This window comes from Tubulanus polymorphus, chromosome 2 (genome assembly GCF_964204645.1).
Source record: "Tubulanus polymorphus chromosome 2, tnTubPoly1.2, whole genome shotgun sequence".
Lineage (NCBI taxonomy): Eukaryota > Metazoa > Nemertea > Palaeonemertea > Tubulaniformes > Tubulanidae > Tubulanus > Tubulanus polymorphus.
The window spans coordinates 25,116,293-25,142,657 of record NC_134026.1 but is presented as its reverse complement, the minus strand read 5'-3'; the positions used below and the strand labels follow the sequence as shown (position 1 = coordinate 25,142,657).

General features: G+C 35.7%; 6 protein-coding genes across 11 annotated transcripts; 4 read left to right on the top strand and 2 right to left on the bottom strand.

Moving 5' to 3' along the window:
• The first annotated feature begins 3,610 nt into the window (after positions 1-3,610).
• LOC141899092 (transient receptor potential cation channel subfamily A member 1-like) lies at positions 3,611-12,001 on the top strand. Its single transcript, XM_074785246.1, has 26 exons — positions 3,611-3,798; positions 5,141-5,297; positions 5,503-5,678; positions 5,846-5,956; positions 6,039-6,147; positions 6,275-6,372; positions 6,460-6,507; positions 6,589-6,789; positions 7,236-7,436; positions 7,547-7,710; positions 7,849-8,013; positions 8,161-8,275; positions 8,356-8,525; positions 8,607-8,691; positions 8,772-8,840; positions 8,923-9,018; positions 9,100-9,170; positions 9,273-9,423; positions 9,532-9,630; positions 9,726-9,907; positions 9,990-10,119; positions 10,202-10,402; positions 10,495-10,563; positions 11,302-11,421; positions 11,504-11,631; positions 11,743-12,001. Exons 1-26 carry the CDS (start codon positions 3,658-3,660, stop codon positions 11,999-12,001), a joined length of 3,516 nt encoding a protein of 1,171 aa, XP_074641347.1. The 5' UTR covers positions 3,611-3,657.
• LOC141899877 (tRNA-dihydrouridine(20a/20b) synthase [NAD(P)+]-like) lies at positions 10,633-14,275 on the bottom strand. Of its 2 annotated transcripts, XM_074786478.1 has the most exons (9): positions 13,901-14,275; positions 13,586-13,707; positions 13,428-13,503; positions 13,294-13,335; positions 13,064-13,201; positions 12,758-12,966; positions 12,588-12,673; positions 12,346-12,512; positions 10,633-11,871 (listed from the first exon to the last, which is right to left on the bottom strand). In XM_074786478.1, the coding sequence occupies exons 1-8, from the start codon at positions 13,999-14,001 to the stop codon at positions 12,351-12,353; spliced, it is 936 nt and encodes a 311-aa protein (XP_074642579.1). In that variant the 5' UTR covers positions 14,002-14,275; the 3' UTR covers positions 10,633-11,871; positions 12,346-12,350. The 2 variants fall into 2 exon arrangements, with proteins under 2 accessions (XP_074642579.1, XP_074642577.1); XM_074786476.1 differs by having other exon boundaries at positions 11,862-12,512.
• Positions 14,276-14,379: 104 nt separating this feature from the next.
• LOC141899879 (uncharacterized) lies at positions 14,380-17,168 on the top strand. 4 transcript variants are annotated; one of them, XM_074786481.1, is made up of 8 exons: positions 14,380-14,520; positions 15,050-15,108; positions 15,282-15,310; positions 15,389-15,458; positions 15,657-15,722; positions 16,315-16,488; positions 16,698-16,754; positions 16,903-17,168. In XM_074786481.1, the coding sequence occupies exons 1-8, from the start codon at positions 14,429-14,431 to the stop codon at positions 16,977-16,979; spliced, it is 624 nt and encodes a 207-aa protein (XP_074642582.1). In that variant the 5' UTR covers positions 14,380-14,428; the 3' UTR covers positions 16,980-17,168. The 4 variants fall into 4 exon arrangements, with proteins under 4 accessions (XP_074642582.1, XP_074642584.1, XP_074642581.1 ...); XM_074786483.1 differs by having other exon boundaries at positions 15,654-15,722; positions 16,315-16,483; XM_074786480.1 differs by having other exon boundaries at positions 15,654-15,722.
• Positions 17,169-17,829: 661 nt separating this feature from the next.
• LOC141899878 (uncharacterized) lies at positions 17,830-19,155 on the bottom strand. The gene is made up of 4 exons (XM_074786479.1): positions 18,770-19,155; positions 18,469-18,653; positions 18,256-18,375; positions 17,830-18,167 (listed from the first exon to the last, which is right to left on the bottom strand). The coding sequence occupies exons 1-4, from the start codon at positions 19,118-19,120 to the stop codon at positions 18,053-18,055; spliced, it is 771 nt and encodes a 256-aa protein (XP_074642580.1). The 5' UTR covers positions 19,121-19,155; the 3' UTR covers positions 17,830-18,052.
• Positions 19,156-19,450: 295 nt separating this feature from the next.
• Positions 19,451-22,376, top strand: LOC141899873 (uncharacterized). 2 transcript variants are annotated; one of them, XM_074786469.1, is made up of 10 exons: positions 19,451-19,488; positions 19,902-20,135; positions 20,221-20,312; positions 20,400-20,525; positions 20,617-21,385; positions 21,458-21,514; positions 21,611-21,746; positions 21,835-21,995; positions 22,089-22,178; positions 22,278-22,376. In XM_074786469.1, the coding sequence occupies exons 2-10, from the start codon at positions 19,902-19,904 to the stop codon at positions 22,329-22,331; spliced, it is 1,719 nt and encodes a 572-aa protein (XP_074642570.1). In that variant the 5' UTR covers positions 19,451-19,488; the 3' UTR covers positions 22,332-22,376. The 2 variants fall into 2 exon arrangements, with proteins under 2 accessions (XP_074642570.1, XP_074642571.1); XM_074786470.1 differs by lacking the exon at positions 21,458-21,514.
• Positions 22,377-22,495: 119 nt separating this feature from the next.
• On the top strand, positions 22,496-25,285 carry LOC141899091 (Golgi SNAP receptor complex member 1-like). Its single transcript, XM_074785245.1, has 8 exons — positions 22,496-22,523; positions 23,361-23,475; positions 23,973-24,057; positions 24,158-24,357; positions 24,523-24,594; positions 24,699-24,728; positions 24,843-24,925; positions 25,128-25,285. Exons 1-8 carry the CDS (start codon positions 22,496-22,498, stop codon positions 25,250-25,252), a joined length of 738 nt encoding a protein of 245 aa, XP_074641346.1. The 3' UTR covers positions 25,253-25,285.
• The last annotated feature ends 1,080 nt before the right edge of the window (positions 25,286-26,365 follow it).

Here is a 26,365-nt window from a genome sequence, read left to right as displayed (position 1 = left end):
TGGAGAGAGGAGAGAGAAGATCAAATGCAAGGCCCTAAATCGATTAAGTCAGATATAAAGCTGTTCGATGAACAACTGGTGTTTTCCGTAAATTGAATACATAGTTTATGAATATAAAACCAAAAAGTGTTTATCCTTACCTGCTATTCTTTGTTGCTGATGAACCGTTTACAACTAGTTCGGGCATGGTACTGGTGATTCCCGGTGTTACCGGGGACACATATATCTGCGGGTCAGGAATGCATTTGTGTTTAAACACTGAGTTAATTGTACAATGAGTTTATCCTAAACACATATTATTATACATCGTAAAAGCAAACTATACAAGGCAAAATGTTTGAACATGGAAATACTTAAGCCGTAAAAGGCTGGAAATATCGGCGAGTCCGCACTTGCTTGGTGTTCTTCGTTTTAGTCAATATTTGTATCCAGTCGAGTTTAAATATTAATCATCTTGATTTTGTTTAGTGACGTCCATGATTAATAAATGCGAAAATTAGCGAAGACTATGACTAAACAAACATACTAGGCCGATGAAATAAATCTAGAAGTAAATACTGTTATTGCTTGGTTATGTTTGAAAATATTTGGTCATCTTCGATCAATAGGTTTGTAGCGAAATAGCTGTGTCGAGAAGCCATATCGTACATATAAACAAAACGAGCAAAACTACCACAAAGATATCACATAGAACATACTCATTGGAAGTAATAAAACACCAGAAACACGTCGAAAACCTCACACGATTTCCTAGGCTATATGAATGAAGCCACATAAATGTGGAGTATATGATATAGATATGTATAGTGACCTGGGTCTGTATTCTTGTCGATTTTAATTCTCGATCTAGCCATTTTCCCGAAGAGATAACGAATTGTGATGACAAAAAACTAAGGTCTGCGCCATCATTGAACCATATCCCGAGTTATATATCGGCGGTTGAACAAAGCCTTCCGTTGGGTCAAATGATAATTCATAACGACGTAAAATTTTTATCTAACCGGTAAAATCATTCATGAAGTCAGCAGGTGTGGTGATGTGTGGATGATAACAATATTAGCATTTCGTCGTCGAACCCTCGAAACGTTTTACACATGTTACGACTATACGATATGAAAATTCAAAAATCGCAAATTTTGTATTTAATCGATACAAACTTCCTTGCATTGGAACTTACATGGTTTTGATACCAAAAAGTATTTCACCTTGCCATTGTTGATTTGTTTGAAAATTTGCGAGTCGATTTTCTTTTTAGTATCGGATTTCACATGAACCAAGAGAATGAATACAAGCAAACTCAGTTCACCGAATATTCTTCTAAGATCTGAAACTCTGAACTGAATTATCCTAGTTCTTGAAGAATGAACCAGTTGATCACATTATCTGTGATGAGACGATAAGCCTAAAATCTCAAAATAATCAAATGAATGTCTAAGAAGTTTATTTGAAATGTCGAAATATTTCGGGTGGTTTCTACCGTTCTTCTTCAGTCTAAAAAAGAGAAAAAATTACTACTTTTTAGACTGAAGAAGGGTGGTAGAAACCACCACCCGAAATATTTCTATATTTCAATTAACTTTTTAGTCATTCATTCAATTATTGTGGGATTTTACACTTATCTTAGTTCTTGTATGCTATCAAATTGTTGACCGTATCCATACAATATCTTTTCTTGGTGTCCGTCTTTACAATAAAAAGCAACCGCCGTATGCAAAGCGTTGGCGGTAAAAGAATTCGGCTATTTGTTTAAGATATTGATATATATTTGAACTAGTCATTAAAACATGATTGATGACCGAGGAGCGGACTGATCGTCCCGCCAAAAGATATCAAAGGTTTGAAATCAAAATGCATTTTTTGTTGTGTGATTGTCGATGGGTAGTGAAAAGGTCGCAAAGCTTCGGAGAAAGAAATCCAGCTTATATTAGAAGAATGAATATGGAAAAGTAGATGATTTCGAGTGGTGACGTTCTGATTTTCAATTAGTAGACAACACACAATCTACTAATTAGCAATGTAATTCAACAGTTTAATTCTAGTCCTTAATGGTAAATTTATGTTGAGGATACTGATGTTTCTTTATCATTGCTTCGTAGTCTGTACTCAAAAACAAGATTACGTTTGTGATCACTGCAAAAACGTTTTTCAATGCGGGATGGTTATTGCAGCACTCTGCGGGGCTGCGGACATACGAGGACAATATCCGGACGTTGAGATCAAAGAAGACTTACCTTATACATTTCATTCGGTCGGTCAAAAATTGAATCGCACACGCGTGTTTGTAAGGCAGGTTGCCAATACGTTCGTTAGCAAATGAAATATCACGTGTTATCAACACAACAGAAAGATATCAGTATATACAAAGTTCTATAAGAATTTCTATCAGTAAAATCACCCGAAGGCCACTGAGATCATACATTTCAGCTTGAGGAGGATACATTTACGGTTCATGTGATTGTTTATATATTTTTCTTCTTTATTTCTTTCTAATTTGATTAACATTTTGCAAACAGACGTTGATGATGTCCCAAGGTGGCTTTTTTAATCAGCAGTTTCTAAAATATAATCTGAGTAAACATCTTACGAGATTTGTCATTGTTTTCCACATTCCTTTACATACTGCATCATTCAATCGTGAATTTCAAAAATATTCATTCAAAATAAAGTAGTTTAATTTCTCAAGAATTCGTCGTCGTATTTCATATCAAGCCCTACCCCTGCGCCATCTTGCGAAAATATCTGTATCGACGTAACTAAGGGATACACTCCGCCATGTAGTTCGTTGGACTGTTTGTCTTATGTTCGGTCGTCCTCCCCGGGAAGAGCCGGCGGTCTTGGCTATGGCGTAGAAGTGATTGGTTTTTGGGGAATAGCAGACCGGGGAAGTCTTTCAACACTGGGTTATCGAGCTGTATCTGATACAGCTCGATAACCTTATAGTCACCCGGCGCGGTAGCAGGCCACCACGAACCTTGCAGAAATTCTTCGTTTCGACTATTAGTAACTGTGCTAAAGGACCACTTGAGTTCAGACAGGATACCAGACAACCAATAATGCAGTGTATCCTTCATTGCAGCGTTCAGGGTTTTCATGGGTGCTCCTCTGAACGGGACAGAAGCACACACGAGACATTCAATTCCATTCGTCCAAAAAGCAATCTTCAATCTTAAGACTAGTCTTAAATCGTTAGAGTGAAAGAACTAAATTGGTCTTAGATTAGTCTTTGATCTCTTAGACCAAAGCCAGACCACGTATACACCATCTCGGAGGTACTAATTTAATGATCTAATAAACCATCAGATGTCCGATGCGTCTGTTGGCCTGAGGTAACATCGTGGTTGTCAATGCGTAAACAACATCATACTGATGTTGATTTTTTTAAGTGATGCCAAATTGAATGAATTGGATCATGTGTGTGTGTGTGACGATGTAGATACAGGTCCATTGGGACAACAGCAAATAATAGTAGTGTCCCCCAATATTGATCATTGATTACGAACAATCCACCTACAAATTGAAGCAACTGACGCAGCGTATTTGCGTATTTGCGTGTTGCCAGTTGCATCAGGTTTACCACAGTGACAAGAAGCAGCACTTTTGGTGATGAAACTTGAAAATTAAGACTGATTCGAAGCTGAGGTGATTTTTGAATGCAAAATGGCTAAACGAAGGAGTTTTTTATCTCTTGCTTCTCTGGTGAAACCGGGAAAATTTTCACCCAAAAGGGATATTGAAATTGATGATTTGGGGGATGATGAAACATGTATGCTCACCGATAGTCCATTACGTTTATTCAAGGTAAATTATGATTTTTCTACATTAAACTATATATATTCTTTTAGATTTTTTTAACGATAATACGTTCTGAAGACCCAAAGGAGTTTCAGCTTACATCGTCAGCCTATTAGATGGATAAAGATCCGTTAAATTGTCGTGAACAAGCAAGGAGGTTGGAAGCCAGAAATTGTGATGTTTTTCTTTGTATTCGTTGATTATGTCAGGGATGTATTCAGCTCCCCATTGGGCATCATTTGATAAATATGGAAAGCAATCGGAAATCATATAAACATCCACTAGTAATCAATGGAGCACACTGTACCATTGGGGATAGAAATTATTTTATCTCTAACATTATTCTATGGGAATGGACAAACAGTTGTCCGATTTGGTGTTGGATGGAGAGCGACTAAAATGATTCCTAAACGTGAATCGATGCCGTGAAATTGATGGATAAAACTCTACGTAATGGTTACATTAGTGATGTCAATAAACCCCTTTCCCGATCCGATGCGGTTGTAAGCTAAACAAATAGATCAACAGAGATACCTGTTGTCTGAAAATTGAATTCATATTGTCACGTAAACAGTTCTCCATAAGACATGCGGGATGATTTGCTGTAAATGTAACGTAATATTCGTTTCACACCCGTATACTGAAGCAACAACTACAAAGCAGAAATGAGCATTAGCATTAAAATCGACCTAAACGGAAATTGGTACTTAGGTTTGTCAAAAGACTGAAATAACTAGACGAAAGTGAACCTTCTTACAATATCGATAAGAATACTAAGCATAAAAGGAGTGAATATTACGTGATTACGTGAAATAACGTTTCGCTATTTTTGTGAATCAGATTACGCGATGATGGCTGCGACGCGAACTAATGGGACAAACGTTACTACCCATTTAAAAGCCAATGGCAATTTCCAACAACCATTTGTATGTGTGTGAAGTAAAACGCTTAGTCACACTATATCATAACGCGATGTAAATAGAATATCTGTCAACAGAAAAATCAACAGAACTATTATTAAATCTGCTCTCTCGTTCACATCTTTCCATTATCGTATTTTGGTTCATGGACTGTTAACACAAGAGGTAAATCCATTACTAGTGAACTACCCTAAAACATGGAAATGACATATTGTACTTATTATGTTTACTTTAAAAAGCCTACGAATCTTAAATTGAACCTAGTGATATGATGAATTCTACAATTAAATGATACAGTTTTATCAAAGGTAAAAGATGGTCATGTCATGTGAGCCAAGCTTTCGCATATTACACGGTATAAGGCGTATTTTCCTTGTTAAATCTATATTTAACAATTTCAATATTACATTATAAATTTTCCTTTCAAGTTCGCAAATGTAGGGAATTTAGTGGAACTGGAGAGATGTTACAACCAGAATAATTCGTTGATACACACGAAAAACTCGAAAAAACGTACTGTTTTACACATAGCCGCTGCGAAGGGACATGTACCAATTATAGATTTCTGCGTAAACCATGGAAGCGGTGGGTGATGCAATTCATTATACATAATTTTTGTTTTAATGCAGATTAACATGTGGATTATGACTATTCATAATCTTCTTTTGTTGAATATTTGATGAATTACAGATTTTATATCATAGATAGATAATAACAAATTAACATGCACAAAATTATGCCTAACGTCGATGCGCGATAGATTCATTTTGACAAATTGTGTGTTTTTAAGACATCGATGCTCAGGATTGTATCGGGGATACGCCGCTGCATGTTGCTGTTGAAAATAACCAGGTTTCAGTCACGAAATACTTGCTTAAATACGGCGCCAATACAAACATCCTGAATAACAAAAAGATGGCCGCCATACATATAGCGACATCTAATTCACAAGAAGAAGTTTTGAAGGTAAAGAATTTGTAGAATCAGAGTGAAGAGTAAAATTATGTAATATTAGATTTCATAAAGAAATTGTTATATAATACGATTACAAATTTAGAAACCCTGTAAAGTTCATCATTCCTCATTCACAAAATTAATATCGGATTGGTCTTATATCACAAATGTATCAATAGATATTGTGTGAATGCCGAGAGGTGGATGTAAATCTACCCGATGGGGAAACGTCGTCGATTGCCTTACATAGGGCTGCTGGTAATGATGACGTTTTGTGTCTGAAGATACTTGTAAGTTTGATTCATAAAACGTTAAAATCATTCTCACATATTCCCTTTCTAAATCACTCTTCTTTCGTTTATTTTTCCCCAGCTCAAAAACGATGCAAACGTATATGCTAAATGTAAGAAGGGTGGAACACCATTCCATGCCGCGGCACATAACGGAGCCATACATGTTTTAGAAGAATTCTTGAAACTCGGTACATTTACTCCAATGACATTAACAAAACAAAATATCAAGAATTTGTTGTTGCAATCGGTGACAAACTAGAAATAATGATATGAAGAATCTCATTCTATCATTTTTTTATATGTTCACACATGCAGGTAGGGAAAACGATATTCGGCTGCAAGAAATAGTTAATATCGCTAATGTGGAGAGGTTTAAACCATTACATTCTGCAGTTAGCAGTGGAAATACGGAGGCAATCATCAGTATTCTTTGATTTCAAACACAATTCCTCAAAAGATTGAATTCTATATTTAAATACATGTTGATTTATATTGTCTAGGTGGTCAGAATCTGTATAATGGCTGGCGCTGATATCGATACAAATGAGGTAACTAGTATCGTACACATCGAGTTAACTCCCATCACCCATCTTATTCTAAAAACAATATTTTATTTATTCATAAACTAGGGAGACTTATCCACGCCCCTCCATTTGGCATGCGCCATGGGTAAAACAGAAATGGTTAAAGTTATGGTGGAGGCTTTAAACCTACGTTGCAGTGATTCTATGCTATGCGCTATCAATTATAGAGACCAACAGCGAATGACACCACTGCACCATGCCGCCATGTTTGACCACTATGGTCTAATTGAATATCTTGTTGATTCGGTAAATAACAATCTTAGACATTTCATCAATAGATTGGGATGATATTAATTTTGATCACAATTTTCAATGTGTCAAATCAAAATTATTCTATAAAGCTAATGCTGTTTTATACACCTGTGATAAAACTATAGAAAGTATGTGTTTTAGTATCTCGTTTTATATTTCGTATTTATTTCTGCATATATAATGAAAATATTTTCTTAAAGTCTTAAAATAGGGACTTTCCCTGTTATTTATTTGGTTGGAAGATTTAGTCTGTATCCCTAACAAACCCACCGAAACCACCCGGGAACGAAACAGGGGTTTATTCTGAAATTTGAAGTACATACATTATAGTTGTGTGATCAGCGTTAATTGGTTAATTCTATTGGTTGGCTTGTTGATATATCGAGATTTTGAAAATAACCAAAAGGGTGAAGATCATTTAGTATATAAAAATATTACAGGGAGCTGAAGTGAACGCGGCGGATATGTTCAAACGCACACCGTTGTTATTAGCTATGTCGAAAAACGCCTGTAGCGCGGTAAAAATATTACTAGAAAGAGGAGCAGATATCATGTTGACTGACCAGTACAAACGGAACTTTATCCACCTAGCAATTATCAACCATGTAAATTTATCAAATCTAGGACCTCGGATTAATCAGGTAGGATTAAATGCCGAAGAGATTCGCGAACTAGGCAAGCATGTAAATCATCGCCATCATTTACACGCCCCTTAATTGCCGGGTTACTCGTTATAAGAATGTCATTTTAGAAAATGGAAAGATTGGTTAATGAAAAAGATAATTTTGGATGCACACCGCTGCACTACGCGTCGAAACACGGTTACTTAGTCTCGTTGAATACACTTATAAATCACGGCGTTGAAATGAATCTACTTAACAACGATAACGAATCACCACTTCATTTTGCCGCAAGGTAATTAACTAACAGCGATCATCCGGTTGCTGCAGTTATGCTTTTTCAAGCATACTCGCAATAAACGGTACAAAATCAAGTAAATGTTTGAAAATATGAATTCCTTTTGACGTTTACGTCAACCCAATGCATCTACAGATATGGTCGTTATCAGTCCTGCAAAAAGTTGCTCGATAGTCTGAAAGGTCCAGGAATAATAAACCAAACTGACGGACATGGACAATCTGCTTTACATAAGGCTGCAAAAAATGGACACTACAAAGTTGTACAACTTCTGCTAAGACGAGGGGCCATATTTATGAGGTATCAATTGACATCCCGATGAGCCAGTGAATCTCCCAATTCATTTCAAACCTTTGAGTCCTGGTTTAACTCTTTTTATTTATACATATCGGTACGCATTTTTGTTTTTGTTTTGCTCATTCTACAACAAACTCCAAATTTACATAGGGACTATTCCGGATACAATCCTTTTCACATCGCAGCAGAAAACGGATACGTTAAGACTATGAAGGCATTCGCCGGCGTACATTCCCATATTCTAAACAGCAGGAACAATGTAGGGGTAGGTGGTTTTGGGACATTTGAACATGAAAATGAAATGCAGAAAACTTTGCATATCTTGGCATTTTTGTACGTTTTCAGAATACCGCTTTGCATATCACGGCCATGAACGGCCATGCAGATGCCGTCACATTTTTATTAGATATAGGAGTTCAACTTGATGTGTATAATGATGATGGATACTTATTCATTGATCTAGTCGTTCAGGAAAAACTAAGCGATGTCGGATTGGCCGTTATTCACAATAAAAGGTAATACTTCCTACATGGAAAAATTTGACTTAAGCAGGTGAACTGACCGAGTTTCCCATAACGTTTTCCATATTTTCACAGGTGGAAAGAAGCAATGGCACTATCGTCACAGAAATATGTGACCCCTTTTCTTGGACTTATCAAAGAACTTCCCGATGTATGTTTGGTATGTGTTTCCATTACTAATGTGCATATTTTTTTCCGAAATGGCTTGAAAAACCATAATCTTACCTTTGATATTTACAGGTTACACTCGACCAATGCCAGACTCTGGTGAGGCAGGAGCAATACAAATGCGGAAAAACTGTTTCCACCGTGAGTTAAAAATATGAATATATCGGAAATTAAAACTTATAGAAGCTTTTAACAAAAGTACCGGTATGGATATCGATTTCAGTGGAACTACGATTTCACCCTACTGCAAACACCAATGCACGAAATGACTGATTTGCGAGAAAAGGGAGAGGAATATACACCACTTATTGCGCTGAATGTATGTTGGGTTAAGTAATGTCTCAAACTATCTACACTCGTGGATCCAGAAAACATTATCCGTTTTTTCCTTATCTTTCAGAAGATGATTAAGTTCCAACGAATCGGGTGCCTTGGACATCCTGTATTGGCGAATTACCTGAATATGAAATGGTAACAGAGAACTATTGTGTCTCTGCATTGATAAACTAGATATTGTTCATCTTTTTTCTAATTAGAGCTTCAAATTATAATAACAAATTTGGCCAATTGTAGGAACGCTTATGGGAAGTGGTGCCACTACGCAAATTTGTTCGTTTATTGGATGTTTCTGGCAATTTTGACAACAGTAGTGATTTTGCACAAAGGAGTGACAGTCAGTGTAGAAGACGATTCCAATAACACGACTTCGACATATCGTAAAATCGTATGTTCAGGGATGATGAAGTGAAAAGTTCTTGGACTCAGGATTACATCGATTTGTGAAGCAGAATTAGTAAATCATTTAAAACTATATGTACTGGTATTTATATAGGTTCGTCCGAATGACGTTGAGGAAACGGTGTTCTTGTGCTTGGGAATGATATTCTGTGCGTTCAACATCATCAAAGAATTTTGTCAAATGTGGCAGCAAGTGAGAGCCGGTGTTTTATGCTCAGTTCTCTTATGATTGTGATTAGAAAGATTGCCGCAAGGGGTATACAAGATAATGATTTTTTTCCTTTTCAGAGATATCGGTACCTACAGGAATGGTTGAATAACTTATTGGAGTGGTGTTTGTATCTTAGCGCTTCAACATACTTCATAGTTAGGTTGGATCCTAATTTGTGCGCAGAAAACCCGCAGGTGACAGTTTCCGGGGCATTGGCTGTTCTCCTGGCTTGGGTGAATTTGCTTCTCTTTTTCCAAAGGTTTGCGTCACCGAGAAAACCCATAATTTGCAGACTTATTATACGTTAGCTAGAAACATATTACCATATAATGTTCCTTCAGATCGGACAGATTTGGTATTTACGTCGTTATGTACTGGGAAATATTGAAAACACTGCTGGAAGTGTTGTTCGCTTTTTTCGGCCTGTTCGTAGCATTTGGCTTAGCTTTCTACAGTTTAACGATGCCTGACGTAAGTTTAGGGCTATGTGTACATGTATATACCTATAGAAACCATTCGGCAATATAACTGGAATCGTGATCTTTTTTTGCAGAAATTTGTAACCGGGTTTGCGACTCCAGCGTGGGCTATGTTTAGAATTGGGGGGATGTTCATGGTACAGTTGGAAGATATAATGGAATATCTACCTAACAGAGATCCGTTTTCAAACCGGAACTTCACTCATCAAACAGCCATCGCTATACTGCTAGTTGTATTCACGCTATTCATGCCAATTCTACTGATGAATATGTTGGTAAGACTAAAGATCTTTAAGAGTTCGGCATCCACATCACTTAAGAAAAAAAAATTCAGTACCGTACAATCATTATTCATTTATGAATCTAGATCGGTCTTGCTGTCGGGGATATTGATAGTATCCAGAGGAATGCACGGATAAAAAGAATAGCACTTCAGGTAAGACGAGAAACAAAATCCTTTTGATATGATCAGATAATTTAACAGCGGTCAGATTGATGAACTCAAGAATTTTCACATTTATTTTTACATCTTTACAATATTGGCTTTCCCCATTCACAACTAAATTCCAGGATTTGTCATATGATATTTCCAAATGGATTGCATCAAGGTAAAATAACAGTGGCGGTTACCGATCACAATCACTATTCGCACAGAAATATTAATTCAGATTTTAACAGAGCTTGTGTGTAAATTCTGAGCTTCAGATTCAAAGTACATGGCATCAAAGATACATGAAGAGAAAACCAACGATACCAAGATCATATTTCTAGGACTATTCTTTGTGCCCATTGGCTACAAAAGATTGGTAGTTTACAGGCTTATAGAAGTTGTACATTTTCCCTCTTCATGTATGTATGATGGCATAAAACGGGGATCAAAATATTTTGACAGAAATTTTTCCGGAACTGTTCACACATTGTAGTTCAATAACCCTTAATGTATATAAATCTTTAGTTTTATTCATTAGTTTCAAGTGTTCATGATATTTTACAGATTTTCAAAATGTTCAGTTTTTTAAGCAGACATCTATTTCTGACAATTTTCCACATTAATCTGACCCCCATTTGATATTTTTCAAGTCGTATTATACAAATTAAAAAGGATATACATTGTACAAGTATAAGTGTATATGAACCCACCAATATATGAAGCACGCTGATGGTTAATTTTAAGGCCGATTTCCACAGCGAATTAGAAAGAAAGTTACCAAGAAAATGGCTTGAAAAAAGTGATCAGGTTACCTATCAAGTGGGTCCAAATGGACGTGGACACGAATGTTTAGGAATACTTAAGGTACATTTCTATCGAGTCATATTTCATATTTAAAAGAAACAAAAAGATTTTTCTATTCTACGTGAAGCATTACTCATTACAGTACATCCTTACGATGCCATTTACTTTGGAGACGAAAACAAACGCTGATGAATACCAGAACATGGATGAAAAATTACGATCAAGTCAACAGGCTATCATTTATGAAGAGCTGTACAAACAAAAGCTCAGGTAAATTAAAACTCAGAAAAGTTATAGCATTTTGTTTACAGTTGAATATCACAATATCTAGTATAAGATTTCCAAGAACTTTTTTTTAAAAGAAACTGGATAATGTTTTAGGTTGAAGGATCTAACAACAACAATTGAAAAACAGTACAGCCTGACGAGACTTATAGTTCAAAAGATGGAAATTGAAACTGAAGCTGAAGAAACTGATGAAGGATCACTGACAACAAATGCTCTCATCAACTGGAAAAAAAGTTTCGGAAAAATTGGAAAAAACAAAATGCTTAAAATAGGAGATGGACCGCATTTGACAGACAATTTATCTGATTCTATGATGCAGATTCAAAAAGTTAAACAATTTGATGCCATGTAGATCATAAATACATGTATGAAACATCAATTAGCAAGATGAACTGTCAATCACGTAGATAAACTCTACCTCAATCTTCATCTTCATGCTATCAGTAACTAAATCAGTACATACTGGTACACTTCATACTAAAATCTCTATTCTAATTCTTATGTACATGTATATGGATATGTATATGTACTTTTGCTCTATCATGATTAAAATGTGCACTTCAAAAATATTTATTTATGTCAAAACATTATCTGTGAAGTAAATTGAAAGAATTCAAATAAATAAAATGGCTAGGCTTATGTAACAAATGCATTACCGCTGTATAAAGAAATTGGATAACTACAGATCACTCTTACGTTTTTCATACACCATAATTGGTTCTTAAATATTCTAACACCGCTGACGTTGTGCTTAATGTATTGAATAGTCTTTTTTCATATTTAGGCATCAGCTGTTCACACATCTCCATGATATGATGATGAAATACAGAAAAATGCGTTCCAACTGATAAACTAATGTCCACCTACAATTAAACCGTTTTGAATTGTTAATCACATACATTTTAGAGTGAATTGCACATGCAAAATTCAGAACATACCCAATCTTTTAAACATTCAATAGGAGTGTAATCATATCCAGCAAACATTGCAGGGTTGTTCAGAAGACCTCTTGCAGCCATGACACCTAATAATCAAAATAAATTGATCAGAGGTAAACTGTTTTTGTACTTTTTGATGTAATGATCCAAAACAACTAAGAACAACTTGCCATCAACTCCAGTGAGATTCTGAACATTCCTCGCATCATAGATCGATTTTATATCACCATTAGCAACAACCGGTACATCCAGACTATCTTTTACTGTTTTGATTGTGCTGTAATCGACAGGTTGATGCCGCTGATCTTTAGTCCGTCCGTGAACTGAAATCCATGATACACCAGCGCTTTGAGCTTTTTGACAAAGGTCCACAGTTTTCCTGATCGATGAATATGAGCATAATTGAGTAACATTCTAGTCAGTTAACCCAGAGAAATTCAAACGTGGTGTGTTCTACAGATTTCAAGTTGAAATACCTCATGTCCTTATCTATGCGAATTTTGATCGATATAGTGAAGTCAGCTGGAACCCTGTTTCTTGCTTGCGTTACCATATCTTTAATTAAATCTGGGCTTCTCAATAAGCAGCACCCATAGCCATCCGCAATTGCCCATCTAAAAATCAATGAAACTTAACTACATTACCAGTACATGTATTACCACACACAATCCAATATTGTCACTATTACTGTTAAACATAAATATACCTTTGTGGACAACCACAGTTCAAATCCACACCATCAGAGAATCTGTGGATGAAAGTAACATTAAGTTGGTAGATATCATTTCACATTTCAAATAGTAAATAGGCCTACACATTAATGACGACCACATGACTTACGGAACTACAATTTCGGCAGCAGTAGCTAGTTCAGTGGCATTCTTTGAAGCAAATTGAACAATTAAGGGACGATCATCTAAAATAAAAAACGACATAACTAACTATTGGCTGTAAAAACTTTCTTGATCCTAAGTGAATAGATGAATGGAAGGCTGTACCAGGGTTAGTAGTGAAATCACTATCTCTTGCTTTCTTTGATTGTATAAAAGCGTCAGATATTATCATTGGTGTAAACGTGAGATCACAACCATACTTCTTCACAAGGGTTCGGAACCCAAGTCTGAAAAAGATGAACAGCAAAAAGCTCTTATTAAAACAAATCACATAAATGGTAAAAGCTTTAAAAAATTACCCATTGTAGCCATGATCGCTCTATAGGTAAAGCCTGCATATCCCGTTTGCAGGTTAAACCTCCCTGTACATGCTGTAGGCATAGGTCAAGATATCACTCCAAGTTGAAGACAATAACTCACTTTGAGTAGCGTACCATCGGTGCACATATTTTAGTCAAATTTGGTGACTTTAGCATGTCTATGGGAGAAATTCTCCCCTCAATATCTCGAGTTCCGGCCATAGTGTTTATTTCATTATCAAAACTTTTGCTCGGTCTACTGTGCCGCTGGCCGGCTGTGTGTGTGTGTGTGGTGCCGTGGGAGATTGGCCTCGATCGGCGGAGATCCGTCTGTAAGAGCTGAGCTTGCCCTTCTTGGTGGTGGTGGTGGCTCTTTTTGCAAACACTTTTACTCTCTACTAGGCCTACGTATTTTCTCTTAACTATCGAACAATAATTATACACTCTCAGAATTATCGGAATTTGGTATTTTGTGTGTATTTTGGAAGTGGATCGCGCAACGACCTTAAGTCATCTACCTGATTTTACGAATAGGGTGGCTCCAAGAATATCCACGCCTACCTGACTCTTGTTAGCTTGAGTATTTCCGGAGCCATCCCTTTCGATTTAGGGTCACTCGTCGAACCGCTTTTCGAAAAGGAAAATACAAATGATGTCTCGAGCAATACGCGCAGAAACAAGGAGCCGAGCTAAAGAAGACATAAAACGAGTTATAAATGCCATTGATAAAGTGAGAAAATGGTAAGACTTTGTAAAGTGATGTTATGAGTGTATCGTATGTGTCTGCATCAACCGGTTTGCTTGTTATCTTTTGTCACTTTCAGTATCAATTCTAATTCAATTCTTTGACTTTGTTGATCTTTATATTTTCTACAAATTACATATCAGATTTCCGATTTCAAGGAAGTCACAATTTTAAAATAAGAAAAGTAGGTAAAACGTATGGAGACGTATAAAAGAAACTTAATTCATGCAGAATAGAATCTAATAAAATAAACAGTGCAATAATAATGAAGAGTCTGCGTTGAGGGTTTGTGTTGTTGGCTTCAGCGGGAGGCAATCAAACCCTGGCAAGCAAGGATGAATTAACATTAATATGCTGCTGACAGAGAGAGCAAGAGAAAGCGTTTGAAAAAATAAAGCGCAAAATTCAGGATTTGCATCCGGTGTATCGTCGCACTGGACTACCGAGGCTTGTAGTAATCCATCGAATCTTTTAACTAAGGCTATAGCACTAAACCTAACCTCAGTGTTTGACATTATTAAATAGGGAGAAAAAATGGGTTACTATTGGTGAGACTACAATGAAAATATACAAGTGGGTTCCAGGTATGTAACTTACAACATGCTGTCACAGGATGAAACTGGCGATCAATGGAAGATGAAAAATAGCAAATAAGAGATGAAGGAATACATTTTCAACAGTGCTACATTATTCACTTAATAGCTAGATTTTTGAGGATTGAGTGACTAGTTTTATAACTTTGAATTTATCGTTTTAGTTACAAGTCAGACCATTATGTCAGTCCAGGTAAATTCACAAGAGATTAACATTTGAAAAGAGTCGTGTTGAAATCGCCCTAAAAATTTTTTTATTTGCTTTGCTCAGGGACAAGGGAAAAAAGGACTTTTTATCCGAAAATTGCCAGGAAAAGGGAAGGAAAAAAACTCTGATTTGAGTAAGTAATTAATTCTAATTTTCTTAAGGCGTTATGATTGCGTTTGTTCAATTTTCTTCAAAATTGCTTGCTTAATTCGCTTTTATGTAATGATAAGGTTACCATACTTTTGTTTGATAAAACATTAGTTATTTTACTTAATTCGATGTTTTCATTATTGTGGCATGTAGATTTATTTGCTGTATTACTTTCAAGCAGATAATCGACAGAGCAGGACACCTTCAAAATTAAACACTGAAAATAATGAATCGAAAACCTTTAATGGTACATGTAGATGGCTAATATACAAACAGTATTTACCCTCTTAGAGTATTTTATGTTTTGTTTAATCTGACAGTGAAATGTGTATTCTGAGGAATGCTGCCAAACTTGATAATTTTTGAGATCGAAGAATCCAAAGCCAGTAGATCAGTGTACACATTTCAAGATTAAGATATTGATTGTTTTTGGTTATTATAGAAACTCCGGTTATGGGAACTCTCAATTATCTTTGTTGTCATATAAACCTAGCCTATATGTAATTAGAAGCAATGTACATTGCTCCATTATTACACCTTCCAGTTTCCGAAATAACTACATGTACATATACTTCCAGTTGTAGCACTTACTCCTTGTTGTTAAATGTTGTTGTGTACTTGTACCCAGTCATATAGTCAAACCTCGTTTTGTACAATTTGGCTCAATATTATAATCAATATTCAGATTATACAAACAATTAGAAATGAGGTTTGGCTGTTTTTCATCTTGGTGAATGGCGTTAATGTAGTTAAGTTGTTGTTCTATATATACTGTAAAAACTACAAGAATGTATTGCAAGATCATTTTAACTATTAATTTTTATGATTTGAATTTCCAGCATCGGCTGGAACAAAGTTCATCAATGAGGACAGCAACATGACGCAGGCCACCCAAGAATCAACCACGTTCTCTGAGTTTAATGAAGACTCAAATATGTCATTCCCAGACCCGATGTCTAGTCAAACGTCAACACAAGAAGACAGTAATGAAGGAGATCCTGATATGAGGTTGGGTGAGTTTATTCCTTATAGTGGTGGCGGTACACACTATGCTACTACTTAGCAATTCTATTGCAAGAGAAGTCAATCTCTTGACATCATCACGTTTTGGCCAAAATTACACTTGCACAGTTACATTTGATGAGTTGATGTTGTATTTTAACCTGAATGTGCTGTTTATCCTAACAAAGTGCACACTGTTCTTCTTTCTCATTTCTGTTAGCATTGAGCATGATCAGGAATGACCATATGAAAGAAAATCAAAATGATGATAGTCAAGGTAAACGTGTACATGTGTACGCAATATCATATAAATTTCACATATATATTGTTTTTGGTTTTCTATATTAATGTGAAAAGCACAGTTCTCTGAATTGTATTTTTTGTTAAATATGGGCTCAGCTGATATACATGTAATACTGTTTCAGAATCAGTGACACCAGTACTTCAGCAGGTGGCAAGTGTGCCTGATATGAAACCACATGAAAGCAGCGATAGCAGTTGATATCGAGCCAGGTCTACAGCAAATATTTCCAGCTTGGATATTAGACATTATCTAACACTATATATCGTGTGAGTTAGTGAGAATTGTTCTTGGACGTTGGATTGCTGATGTAATCATGAATATTCAATTGGAGAATGTCATTATCATGTATTATTTGTGGTTGATCCTATGTATCATAAATAAATATTGGCGAGTGTTTTTGTAAATAAAAGAAAGATTTTGGGTTGTTCATGTAGCTACACTCATTGAGATGCAGGTGGAACACATCACTTCCTGGGCGATTAACTTGTCCGATGTTAGTAGAATACTGATCAATATATTTAATGGTCTGAAATCTTCGGGAATAAAGTTAAATCTGTTTTAAAAACTTCCTGTGGCACGTGAGTCGTTCGGCATCCTCGCTTGCCAGTGGTCCGGTATCGCTCCCGCACTCGCTTCCACCAGGCGTTCGGGCAACGGCTTTAGCTTAGTGGGTTCGAATCCATTGACAGGTGAAGATGGATACGCGCTCATGCTATTCAACATTTTAGTGGTGACTGGTTAATAAGGGTGATTCTCGAGGGAAATCGCTGGAGAAAATGGCAAATGAAACGTAAAATGTATATGAACTTCCCAAATATTTCCCTAATTTAAGGAAATTTTTCAAATTCCCAAATATCATTATTTCAAACTTCCCATGATTTTCTTTTGATTTGGCTAAGAAGATAAGAATTTAGTAGTCCGCTATGGTAATAACATTACTGTACATAAAGTCACAATAGAAGACTTTAATTATTCATTTACAGTTTTATTTTATAAATATTCCCAAATAAATGACAGTCCTAACTACATATCATAAGGTCCAAATAAAGTTTCACATCATCCAAGTACATGCACATATGCATTTAAGCTAAAATATCTTAAAGCGCCAAATTGAATAATAAAGATCAATAATTTAGATAATCTATTGCACAAGGTATACAGTACTTTGGCTACATTTCACATGATCTTGAAAAATTTTGACTGCTATAAGTAAACACTCCATGGATCAGTCTAACTCTAAAACATACATTTTGTAGTAAATTAATTTTTTTTTAATATAATAGGTTTTCATTCGAACCAGATGTCACAGCATTCCTATAACTGTATTGACGTCTCATTGGTGTCGACCTAGTCTCGCGAGTTGTTGCAGCTACTTCTTTCAGAATCCTGAAATACATTCATGACTAGAAACCATAACATCCCTGCAACGTAGGAAACAATTGAAGAAAAAGTCGATGTTAAAATCATTACTTGCCTTGAACTCTGTCTTTGGATTTTTGTTGTGATTCCATCGCCAAGTTTTGATAAGGACTGAATGCCTTTAGTAACAGCCTCCATTTTACGATTAAATTGACCAGGACTTAAAATATTCCTTCTGAAAGAAATGAACATGTGCATTCATTATTATAAAATTGGCAACTCACTGACTAGTGTCAGTTATACTTGGTATGTAGATGATTTGACTAACCTTTTTTGATTTTGAGTTTGAAATTTATTCAATTTAACAGAGCTACTGGCAGCATCGGAGGTACAAACACTTTTCAAAGGGGTTTTATTTTGAAGTCGTATGGATCGCCTTCGTCCAATAAGCCTTGGTGTACCGGGTGAATTTATCAATCTCGTTCGTCGGTAGTTAGTTGAAGATTTCACTTTCTGCAAAATAACAGGAAATAAATTAGAAACAAAACGAAGTAGCTGTAAAAGTAGCGTTGTACATCATGACGGCCATGAGAGTGTGTAGAATGAAATTCAAAACTAAATCTCTTCACCTGTGAAATGGAAGTGAATTTTCCTTTCAAAAAAGTTGCGAAGCTGTTTTCATCGTTCGTCTCCTCAGTTTTAGCATTCGGATTCAATTCATCATTTATTGCCAGTACCGGTGGAGCAACTGTCTCTATCACTGAATCATACTTATTTCTCTCAACAAGAAGGGCGGCATGAGTCCGTTTAATTTCCAATGCTGAATTTGAAGCCTGGTCTTCTTCCTCTTGCTGCGCCGGCGACATTATTTTTGAATAGGAAACGGACGGAAACTTTCTAACTATGGATTCCTTCGCACCTTCCAAATCGTACTGACGCTTACGGCGAAAACTCATAGTTTTCCTGCGAAGACTAGCCATTATTTCGTCGGAAATTAAAGATTTTCACACGAAAAAAAAGTACCCGGAAGTAATTTATTTCAAACCACCCGCTCTATAACGACCTTGAACTGACCTCACATGCCATAGTAGGAACACTGATTGTTCGTTTCGTTCGAATATCATCTTTCGATAATAAATGGTTCAGAAAACAAAAATATCGTATAATATATCGTCGAACGAAAATTAAGATTGTCCTCAATACCTTTAAAGTAAAAGTAATTAGACCTATTTAGGTTGATTATCTATTACCGCTGACTATTCGGAGTAAAGAACTTTGCTTTATTATATGTTTCCGTGCAATTTTGGTGCATGCTAATGTTATTTTCTCTTTTTCTTGTAATTTAAGTGTAAGTAATATCTAAATGTATGACATGCAATGGTACTTTCCCCACGACGTCACATGCATATACTTTGATGATGACTAATTGTTTTTGTACATAAAATCCTCGCCCATCATAGTTTTCAAAAACAAAATCTGTTCCGCGAACAAAAGATATTTCACCATAAAAGGTCCAAGAAGCAGTCGAAAGACTGTCTGTGAGGAGCAATTCAATTTCAATATAACTTTCTACTATAGGCTACTTGGACTGCTGCTTTCGACAGTCATAACTTGGTCTAGTCTAGTACCTAGCCGTTGTTCCTGAAAGTTGTAGGGAACCGTAACAACGACTGGTATTCAGACTAAACTTGGTCATAACCTCTCGGTCAAATAAAGGCTATATCATAATAATCATTCGAATACATTTTTGTTATCTTTTAGATGAGTCGTGATGTCACATCACCTACTACCTCTACATGTACGAAATTGCCTATTACTGCTGTGCGTCGCAAGAGACACTCGAATTTCAATTATGAATTGCCATTTCCAGTTCCAATTTCATCGATCGCAGGAGTACCGCAATCTATCACCAGATGGAATATCTATTCTGGTTACTTAGAAGGATCTTGTGTTGTTGTTAAACACACTGGAGACAAACAATGGCTTTACAAAATGGTACGGTACCTAGGCTACACATAAAAGTAACGAAATTATTGTAGAAGTACCCATGATATGTGGTGAATTTATCGTGCAATTTTAGGGTTTCTTTGGCAAAGGGAACTTTTCAAGAAGTCAGCCAAGTTATGACCATCAGAAGAACAATCCAGTTCCCAGGATCATAAGCAAACGAAGGTAGACCTATATCATCAATATTTTTTCATATGATCTGTCATCTACATGTCCCTATAGAAATAATGAATAGATTTACTTGTATTGTAGGTATCTGCGTCATTTGACTTGGTCCCAAATGTCAGCTTTAAGAAGCAATGAATCTCAAATATTTGATGATCCGGAAGTCAAACTGCAAGTTCAATTGAACGCAACAGAATCGGGAAATTTTGGAAAGTGAGAAACTAATTGTTTCTAGTTTCTATTTGATATACATGATTATACATAGCACCACTCCATTCACAAATGTTTTTATGAAAAATTTCAGGTCAGTAAAACAAGCACCGGTAAAGAGTTGGTTATCTACTACAGTTGAAAATGAAGAACCTTTGACACAATCTTTGATGGAACCAACCTCATCAATAAATGAAACTGCTTGCGGATATTATATAGACAGTGACTTATCGGATGTTATTGCTTGCAGTAATCCCATGAATAGAAAAGACTATGCGAGTATGAATTGGGATGATGATGAACAAGGATTTTGGAATGATGAACTCAACAAAGATGAAGAAAATGCTCAGTTGGAAATAAGGAGGAAATCTCCTGAAACTGTTCAAAATATTCAGGATGAGTTTGTGGTTAAAAAGAAAAATATTCTTCCGCCAAGTAGTGTACCGGTTTCTTTAAAAAGAGGTCATAGTCGCAAAGATCTTCAACTGACTAATTGTGAAGTACTGGTATCTAGTTCAAGAACAGATAAATCTAGTCCAAAAGTTTCGAGGAGTGGCATTTCTGGAGAATCTGATTTTGACACACAATCTAGAAATACTAATTCTACTCTTTCATTGGATGACAGAAAAACCTCGTCTCTGTCAGGTGAAATTTATCAAGTAATCAATACAGAAGAAAATCGAAATTTGAAATCCCCACCTTCACCATTTTATCAAATGGACAATGAAAGTAATGGAGACATTCTGGTTCATGCTGACACAGATGATGAGGGATGTGAACTAGCGACTGAAATTGATACACATTGGAGATTAAAAAGAGATCCTTATCCGCTTACTGAAGATCTTTATCTTCTCTTTGAAGAGGTATTGTATGCTATCTAGATCTTCCCTATCTTTGTTTGAATAGCTTACATTGATCGAATTATTTAATTGCAGGCATTTTTTCTATCATATGGTCTTGGTTGTTTGTTGGTTTATGATACAAATGGCAGTGTAAGAAGAAAATTTTTTAATAGATTGCGAATGTTTTAGTAGGTATTAAGATAGATGCTGAATTTATATTTTCATGAACAAAAAATTCATTTTCAGGCAATGAATCTCAGGCAGATGTGGCAGAAATTCTGTGAAATACATCCTTCATTTGTCTCGAATTATGTGGTATATCATTATCTACGAAGTAAAGGTTGGGTCCCAAAGCCTGGACTCAAATATGGATGCGAATTTGGTAACTTAAATTGTAATACACACAATGCTGTCTTGAGGATGATTGATTGATGGCACTCATTTAACGATTGCATTTCATATATTTTCAGTTGTTTACAAACAAGGTCCACCGTTCTACCATTCAAGTTTTTCTGTGAAAGTATTAATGGTATCTGAAGACAGCCTGTTGCCTGACCAATACTCACCAAACAGCATTTTAACGTGGACATCACTTTCTGGATTCGATCGGCTTACAGAACATGTTGCTAAGGTAAAGATATGGCTATACGATAGGCATGTTAACTTTCTGGAATACGAATTGATGAACCAGTATCGGTATGAAAAAGAATATTTCAAATTTCAGGATGTTATGCTTTGTTATGTCATACGTCCTAGTCATCTAACAGAAGATCATCTAAAATCCCCCAAATGTATTTCGGGATTTAAAATAAAGGTATATGCATTTATTGTCCATCCATTGATTATTTTGATGCTTTTTCATCCATTGTTACTTAATATTTGAAATCATCTGAAATTATATTTTCTGATTCAGGAGTATCTGTTGAAGAGATGGGTTCCATCACAAGAACGTGCAAATCAAAACTGAAGAAATGTTATTATCCGAATATCAATTAATTTAATATAACTAGTGAATAATAAATTGGAAATGAATAAATTCATAATGATTATTTTGTTTGCTTGGTGTGGATGCGAACCCTTAGTTTACTAATTTCACTGAGCCGTAACGTGGCGCCATCTGTAATTGCCAACATGGCTGACTTCGGTAATCAATGGGAAGGTACGTATGCTTCAAATTACTGCGGTTATTCTATTGATGGCATCACGATAGGACATCAAAAAAATATTTTACCGAAGCAGATATAAGAAATGAAATACTAAATATAGCTTTGATTTCATTCTGAAAGCTAGTATCAATATAATTCTGTTGACGTTTCCTGGACTCGCTTCTTCGCTTGCCAGAGCATGAGCCTCAATCAAGACTGACAGTTTTATTTATGACAGTTCTCAGGTTCTAATGTACATGCAAATTAGTTTATAGTCTGAATAACAGTCGTTGTTACCAGTTCCCTACAACTGTTGTTTGTGGAATGACGGCTAGGTACTAGACTAGTTAGTTTAGAACTGGGAGTTCTCTTGTTGATCGCATCGATTAATAAAAGAAAGTGTACCAAAATGGTGTAGCATGGCTTGACTACGTTAGGCTACTAGCTGGTACACAGTTTTAGGAAGAAGAAAATGTAAAAAAAAAAACATTTAGACTAATAAGATAAAAACCCACTATCTACAGATTAAAAGAATTTAAAAACAATTATTATTCTCAATAATTAAAACGATGACCAGTGGTCCAGTGTTCCAAACGTGATTGATTGGCTACGCCACTATTCGGTTTTTGATTTATAATATCCTTTTTGTGTTCAGAAATTCAAGTTTCTAGGGTGAGGTCGAAACGTCGTGTATTCTATATATTTTAGATTGAATAAATAAATTCTTTTAATCTGTAGATAGTGGGTTTTTATCTTATTATCCGTTCACCACGTTTGAGTGTGGTTATCATTCTACATTTAGACTAGTTTTGTCTCGGAGAGTTTTACGTGAATTTTATTTGTTATTTATTTTACAGATTTGCGAAAACAAGCCAGACAACTGGAAAATGAAATTGATTTGAAACTGGTATCATTCAGTAAATTAGGCACAAGTTACAGTTCTTACAAAGACTATGGCGGTACCAAGTAAGTAGGAGTAGAAAACATCACGATTCACCTATATCAGAATTAGGTACTTGGCTATTAATCATTAACATCTATATTTGGTAATCAACAAAAATTTTTGTTCAACTAGAGAGGAAGAGAGTACGAGGTACGTGAATATCAACGTAGGAATGGCATGGTGATAGAACTTAAACTAATAACAGTACTATCATTGGGTTGTTCTGCCTTTTACAATGCGCGATGAAGTACTGATATGTATCCTCTGTAAATCACGTTTTATATTCATATACGAATGGTATAAAAGGTATAAGTGAATGGTATAGAAGGTTGGGTTGGTTTAGCCATATGTAAATATTGAGGTTTGCATGTTGATACCTTAAATGATTAATGTTGATTGGATTCCAATAAGTGTGTTGGATTTTCAATAAGTGTGTTATGATGAGTTTGAATGAGGCTGCACCAATTGTTTGCATCTGCATATTAGTAATATGTTGTTATTTACTGTATTCCTATTTCAGTGACACATCCCCACTCCTCAATAAAACCAGCAGTGATCATATGTTTGAAACAATGGCTATGCAGATTGAACAGCTTCTCGCCAAGGTATCTATCCTTCATTTCGAAATCGGCAAATGATTTCGGCAAATCTAACAGGATTTGAAATTTCTGCAATATGTAACGTGAATTTGTTCTTCTCAATTAGTTGACGGAAATAAATGACCATATGGCCGATTATACTCAGAAATTAGGTATGAATGGTGGTAGTTCAGCTCTGATTCATACGTTACAACGACATCGGGATATATTGCAGGATTACTCGCACGAATTTCAAAAAACAAAAGCAAATATTACAGCTTTCAAAGAACGAGAGGATTTATTGGGCTCGGTTAGAAGAGATATTGAGTACGTAAGCTTCTTATTGAATTAGAGATCCAGTTCCATAGCTATAGAATAAGATTTCAGTGTCGTAATTACTTGAAGTACCTGTAGAACTGGGTCCTGTTGTAAGTATCTGAAGAATAATGATCTTTTCATTGAAATTTATACATTCAACGATGCCAATTTTAGTGCCTACAAGAATGCATCCGGATTAAACAGAAGAACTGAATTGTATTTAAAAGAAAATGAACACGTCAGGAAGTAAGTGATATGGCTCCAGTTAGTTTCAATATTTCACTAAATCAGTCCCTATTTACTTAATTGATTGCCTTATTACCGGTAATTTACTATTTATCTTATTTCAGTTCCGATCGATTATTAGATGAGCAAATAGGGTAAGATATTTGTTCTAAATTAATACAAAACCGAAATTTATTCCGATGACTTGTTCTTTGATATGTAGAAATTCGATACGGTTTTATATATGTTGTTTCTGGATCATTTTTCAGTGTGGCCATGGCAACAAAAGAAAACTTGCTTTCGCAGCGAGGCATGTTCAATTCCATAACGCAGCGAGTTAATGCACTGTCAAGTATCCTTTTATCTGCCCTCTGCTACGTGTTACTATCCTACGCAGTATTTGATGGTCTGATGAGGGCTAAATCTTGGCTTAATCTAATTGAATAATAGATCCATGCGTTGACTCTACATTATACAGTGCTGACATGCAGTGGCCAATTTTGTAACCATTCCCATCATTTTTAGGTTCATTTCCTTGACAATAAAACTTTCAGATCGATATCCTCAGATCAACAGTTTGATACAGCGAATAAATTTTCGCAAACGACGGGATTCGATTATACTGGGACTAGTTATATCAATCTGTATGATTCTACTGCTTTTATACGCATTTCACTAGTATAAACTGGTATTAAATACAATATGTAGAGACTGCCCAATGTCAGCGTGATTAATTTTGCGAGGTGCAATTTGTTTTTTCACATGAAATAACTTAGTTTGCGTAGCGTTATAAGAGGATTGAGAAATGAGAAGCATTGGAAGTAACTGCATCTTGAGTTTTATGTATGATGCCAGTTGTCACCGACGGTTTGGGACAAAAATCTTACTACTACATGTACATTTGTTTGCATGTCATACGTTTTTAACATCGAGTTGATGTAAACCATACATGTATGCTAACTAGATTTTCTATCTATGGTGATGTCTATTTGAATGACTAGAGAAAACCCACAATAAATTCAGCCAAAACGAGAAACTTGACTAGAAGAGTATATATATTTGCGCAACGTTTCGGCTAAAGACTATTAGCCATCATCAGGCGTACTGCATTTACTGTAGTAAATTACTTTTATTAGGCGTACTGAATTTATTGTGGGATTTCTCTCGTTATCATCTTACACGGATATTGTGTATCTTCTCGTCTCATATATTTGAATTCATTATGTCTGGACCTGTTTTTATGACAATAATGCCCATGATTGAATAAATGCATGTCTGATGATCTTTGGGTGAAATATAAGTATGATATTCTGATCAAGATGGCTGTCATTTGTATTTACAGTCGAAGTCTGTTGATAATGATGCCATCCTTTTTAATGCCACTGCTCAATTAACGCCAACATTTCTCCGAGAACAAATTTGCTCAATTTTACTAAAATTCAATGGAAATACCATTCTTTATACCCGGGTCTTTATAACACCAAATTCGTTATAACACCGTGTTTTACATTGGTCCCAACGGTGGCTTTATAAAGGACTTTTTCTGTAGTTTAATATGTTCAATAGAGCCTGCTTAATCCAGATTATTTTGATCCACATTTGATATGGACCTATGATATGTACAGTCCAACTAAATTTTTCGATTTGATTATTTCCACGGTGCAGAAAGATCCATCTCCAGATCTAGTGGATGATGTTGAATCCAGATTCATGAACTGTTTTTGCATCATTGGTCCAAAATAATCCAGATCGAGCAGGTTCTACTGTAGATTAAAATCTTTTGCCTACGACA

What these genes read in the sequence shown, in the direction of transcription:
- LOC141899092 (XM_074785246.1), top strand. Translation starts at nt 3,658, where the DNA reads ATGGCTAAACGAAGGAGTTTTTTATCTCTTGCTTCTCTGGTGAAACCG. An exon ending in GTCCATTACGTTTATTCAAG is followed by an intron (nt 3,799 to 5,140) that starts GTAAATTATGAT and finishes TTTCCTTTCAAG; the next exon opens with TTCGCAAATGTAGGGAATTT. An exon ending in CACAAGAAGAAGTTTTGAAG is followed by an intron (nt 5,679 to 5,845) that starts GTAAAGAATTTG and finishes ATGTATCAATAG; the next exon opens with ATATTGTGTGAATGCCGAGA.
- LOC141899877 (XM_074786478.1), bottom strand. Translation starts at nt 14,001, where the DNA reads ATGGCCGGAACTCGAGATATTGAGGGGAGAATTTCTCCCATAGACATG. An exon ending in CGCATAGATAAGGACATGAG is followed by an intron (nt 12,967 to 13,063) that starts GTATTTCAACTT and finishes TTCATCGATCAG; the next exon opens with GAAAACTGTGGACCTTTGTC. An exon ending in TTGAATGTTTAAAAGATTGG is followed by an intron (nt 12,513 to 12,587) that starts GTATGTTCTGAA and finishes GTTTAATTGTAG; the next exon opens with GTGGACATTAGTTTATCAGT.
- LOC141899879 (XM_074786480.1), top strand. Translation starts at nt 14,429, where the DNA reads ATGATGTCTCGAGCAATACGCGCAGAAACAAGGAGCCGAGCTAAAGAA. An exon ending in TGAATCGAAAACCTTTAATG is followed by an intron (nt 15,723 to 16,314) that starts GTACATGTAGAT and finishes TTGAATTTCCAG; the next exon opens with CATCGGCTGGAACAAAGTTC. An exon ending in AGATCCTGATATGAGGTTGG is followed by an intron (nt 16,489 to 16,697) that starts GTGAGTTTATTC and finishes CATTTCTGTTAG; the next exon opens with CATTGAGCATGATCAGGAAT.
- LOC141899878 (XM_074786479.1), bottom strand. Translation starts at nt 19,120, where the DNA reads ATGGCTAGTCTTCGCAGGAAAACTATGAGTTTTCGCCGTAAGCGTCAG. An exon ending in AATTCACTTCCATTTCACAG is followed by an intron (nt 18,654 to 18,769) that starts GTGAAGAGATTT and finishes GTTATTTTGCAG; the next exon opens with AAAGTGAAATCTTCAACTAA. An exon ending in ATCCAAAGACAGAGTTCAAG is followed by an intron (nt 18,168 to 18,255) that starts GCAAGTAATGAT and finishes AATGTATTTCAG; the next exon opens with GATTCTGAAAGAAGTAGCTG.
- LOC141899873 (XM_074786469.1), top strand. Translation starts at nt 19,902, where the DNA reads ATGAGTCGTGATGTCACATCACCTACTACCTCTACATGTACGAAATTG. An exon ending in GAATCGGGAAATTTTGGAAA is followed by an intron (nt 20,526 to 20,616) that starts GTGAGAAACTAA and finishes GAAAAATTTCAG; the next exon opens with GTCAGTAAAACAAGCACCGG. An exon ending in TTTATCTTCTCTTTGAAGAG is followed by an intron (nt 21,386 to 21,457) that starts GTATTGTATGCT and finishes ATTTAATTGCAG; the next exon opens with GCATTTTTTCTATCATATGG.
- LOC141899091 (XM_074785245.1), top strand. Translation starts at nt 22,496, where the DNA reads ATGGCTGACTTCGGTAATCAATGGGAAG. An exon ending in AAAGACTATGGCGGTACCAA is followed by an intron (nt 23,476 to 23,972) that starts GTAAGTAGGAGT and finishes TTCCTATTTCAG; the next exon opens with TGACACATCCCCACTCCTCA. An exon ending in TCGGTTAGAAGAGATATTGA is followed by an intron (nt 24,358 to 24,522) that starts GTACGTAAGCTT and finishes TGCCAATTTTAG; the next exon opens with TGCCTACAAGAATGCATCCG.